Source organism: Dioscorea cayenensis, chromosome 3 (genome assembly GCF_009730915.1).
Source record: "Dioscorea cayenensis subsp. rotundata cultivar TDr96_F1 chromosome 3, TDr96_F1_v2_PseudoChromosome.rev07_lg8_w22 25.fasta, whole genome shotgun sequence".
NCBI lineage: Eukaryota > Viridiplantae > Streptophyta > Magnoliopsida > Dioscoreales > Dioscoreaceae > Dioscorea > Dioscorea cayenensis.
In genome coordinates, this window is record NC_052473.1 from 1,099,773 (window position 1) to 1,103,455 (window position 3,683).

The window sequence follows — 3,683 nt, forward strand, 5'->3', positions numbered from 1 at the left end:
CAATTTTTTTTAGTAGAAAAGGGCAGCAAAATGCAAAAAGAAACCCTAAACATAAATATGTGGTCGTTGAGAAGGCGTCGATGGTGAGAAAAAGAAAAGAAACGTGGTTTTTGTTCTACAGTGTCCAGTTGGAAGAAGGAAGGTGAAGAAAAGCATATCTTCTTTTTATTGAATCTACTCAAATCGGCTGAGTTTGTTTGGAGCGATCTTGGAGGGTAATTTCTCTAGTTTTCTTGGTGTGATCATTTAAGAAAGGGGGTTTTCTAGAGTTATTATTTGTATTTCTCCATTATTGGTGGTGATCTCAAGTGTGCATTTGCTTGAGAGTTTTTGTACTTTGTTGATTTTGATGAGTGGATTTGATTCGGAGTTTGATGCGTGGTTTTTCCCTCCTGAATAAGAGGGTTTTTCCACGTAAATTTTGTGTCAGCTTGATTGATTTCATTTATTGTTCGGGTTTAGTACCCAAAATTATTTTATTTATATCAAGAAGCATTCTTTGTCGTGCAAAACTCAACAAGTGGTATCGAGAGGTGAGGTTTGTTGATCAGGGGTGTTTCTTGGTGTGAATTGAAATGGAGGATTTTTGCGATGCGATGATGAAATTATCTGCTTCAAACTATTCAATTTGGAAGTCAAAGATGGAGGACCTTCTTTATTGCAAGGATTTATATGATCCTATTAAATTAGGAGCTACTAAGCCAATCGGGAAAAATCGATGATGATTGGGAGAAAATACTGCGGGGAAGATCGTAGGAACTATCAAAGCGGTGGGTTGATATCGAGTGTATATCATCATATAAGCAAAGAAGTTAATGCACAGGTGCTATGGAAAAAATTAGAAAAATATGTATGAGAGGAAGAATGCTCAAATGAAAGCTTTTGTTATCAGAAAGCTTATGAATCTGAAGCTTAGAGATGGGCGATCAATTGCTGAACACCTGAGTGATTTTCAAGATATGGTAAATCAATTGAGCACCATGAAAATAACACTAGATGATGAATTGCAAGCATTATTGTTCTTGAGTTCTTTGCCTGACAGTTGGGAGACCTTGGTAGTGTCTCTTAGCAACTCTGCTCCGAATGGTGTCCTATCTTTATTTATGGTAAAAGATAGTCTTTATAATGAGGAGACAAGAAGGAAAGATATGGGCATTGATACTTCACAGGTTCTTGTTACAGTTACAGAGCTCGTGGATTCAATAAAAGAAGATATGTTTTCTTCACCTTCCTTCTTCCAATGGACACAGAGAACAAAACCACGCTTCTTTTCTTTTTTCTCACCATCGATGCCTTCTCAACAGCCACATATTTATGTTTAGGGTTTCTTTTGCATTTTGCCCCCTGTCTTTATTACTAATAATAACTGGGCTGGATCGAAGTTTGGCCACCAAACCAATAATCTTCCCCTCCAGCCCAAAATTTTGTGTCTGCTTGATTGATTTCATTTATTGTTCAGTTTAGTACCCAAAATTATTTTATTTATATCAAGAAGCATTTGCTGTGCAAAACTCAACACTTACCTCATCGAAGACCTCGATACTTATCAATGGCTCCCCGAATGGATATATTCGCTATCAAATTAAGGGGTCTTCGACAAGGTGATTCGCTATCCCTTATGCTCTTCACACTGGTGATGGATGTGCTGAGCTCGATGTTTGTGCATGCTTTAAACACCAAAGTTCTAGTAGGGGTTCCCCTTGGGGAGTTTGGTAGTAGTTGTAACCTCCATTATGCTGATGATCTCCTAATCCTTACCATAGGGGGACTTGAAGATCTTAGAGTGGTGAAACTGATACTTTATGTGTTTGAAGGTTTGACTGGTTTGGAGACCAATTTTGATAAAACATGTCTTTACTCGAGCAAGATTGGTGAATTGCCAGAGGTTGCTACTGCCGAAACTCTCAGTTGTGTTATGGGTACGCTTCTAGTCACATATCTTGGTATCCCCATCTCTAGGAGTAGGCCACGTAAGCAGGACTGGGAAGGGCTTATTCTTAACATTAGAAGATGACTGTCAGCTTGGAAAGTGAGGTACCTATCCTTGGGGGGAAGACTTACTCTTGTTAACTTTGTGCTTACGATGATCCCCACTTATTGGATGTCGTTGTTCCGATTGCTTTGCTAGGGATCAAGTGAATTGACCGAATAAAGAGAGACTTTCTCTGGTCAGGGCCAGAGATCGATCATCCGAGCTGTCGTTTAGTTACCTGGAAAAACTTGTGTCATCCTCGGGATCATGGAGGGTGGGTTATCCTCGACCTGGGCAGGTTTAATCAGGTCCTTGTGGGGAAATAGTGGTGGAAGTTCATGTCAACGCCCGACTAGTGTGGTACTGCTGTCATACAATTTAATTATGGTTGGACTCGTTGGAACATGTTCCCCAATCACAAAAGGCCGTATTTCTTACTTCGGAAAGGAGTTCTTAACGCCTTCCGACGATTAAGATGTTGTATCTGCATACTCGTCAAGACGAGGGAGAAAGTCTTTTTGCAAAGATCATTGGTTTCGGATGGTAAATAGGGATGGCAGACGAGTGGTCCGGGTCGGTCGCGGATTTTACCATATCCGTACCCATACCTGCTACCCCGTTAGTATATTCGAACCCGAACCCGACGGGTTTTAAAAACCCCAACCCACACCCTTTTTCGACGGGTAGTCGGATACCCGTGGGTATACCCGCCTCGAACCCATATTAAAAAAATTAATAAAAAAATATTTTTTTATAAAAAACTTAAAAATTAATTATAATTTTTTTATAAAAATAAAAATAAAAATAATTATAAAATTACAAGACTAAACAAAGAGGAAAAATAAAAAACCCTAGATTGTTAAGTTGTAGAACATATTAGTATATATATTATATCAATATTTTAGTAATTTTAATTTCGGATCGGGTGAGGGTACGGGTATGGGTCAGGTATTAGAATTCCCATACCCGCACCCGCACCCGTTTCATACAAGTCGAGTTTTACCTGAATACGACTGGAAACCAGGTCAAATCGGGTTTATCCGTCAAACTTGGGTCGGGTCGGGTCGGGTTTGGGTATTATTGCCATCCCTAATGGTAGAGCACCTTTGTACCTGTGGTAGGATGATTTTATTAACATCCCTCACCCAAATGGGACAATCAGAGAGCTTGCTTACCTATTGGAGAAGCCTCCTTTTATCGATAACCGGTAATGCGATGTACAAGGGATTTGTTAAGAGCTCCAAGTGATGTTATGTTTGATCATAAACGTTTGTGTCTCACTGGTAACGGTGTTTTCTCAGTTAAATCTTTCTATAACTTCATTATTGATGGAGGGTTGAGATCCCGATTGCGAAGTTCTTTTGGAGTAGTTCGTGTCCAAAGAAAGTTAATCTTTTTAATTGGCTTGTGCGAAAGGACAAAATTTTGTCTCTGGAAAACCTAGCGAAGCGATGATGCAACTGTCTTCCTACGGCAACTTGTGTGTTATGTAATTTGGACTTGGAGTCTCAGTCTACTGACCACTTGTTTTTACATTGCTCTATTGCTAAACAGATGTGGACCTTTTTTGGGAGAATCCTGCAGCTACCAGACCCACCTGAGTCTATGACTTTGGTCTAGAGCACTTAGAGATCATCTTTAGTGCCGTTACTTAGAGTTATGGGGGACCTAGTGATTAAAGCTGTTTTGTGGAATATTTGACTTATGCGGA

At 39.7% G+C, this 3,683-nt stretch overlaps 1 protein-coding gene across 1 annotated transcript; it reads left to right on the forward strand.

Annotated features, from left to right (window-relative positions):
* The first annotated feature begins 1,549 nt into the window (after positions 1 to 1,549).
* LOC120255100 lies at positions 1,550 to 2,014 on the forward strand. The gene has a single exon (XM_039263000.1). The coding sequence runs from the start codon at positions 1,550 to 1,552 to the stop codon at positions 2,012 to 2,014; it is 465 nt and encodes a 154-aa protein (XP_039118934.1).
* Positions 2,015 to 3,683: the final 1,669 nt, after the last annotated feature.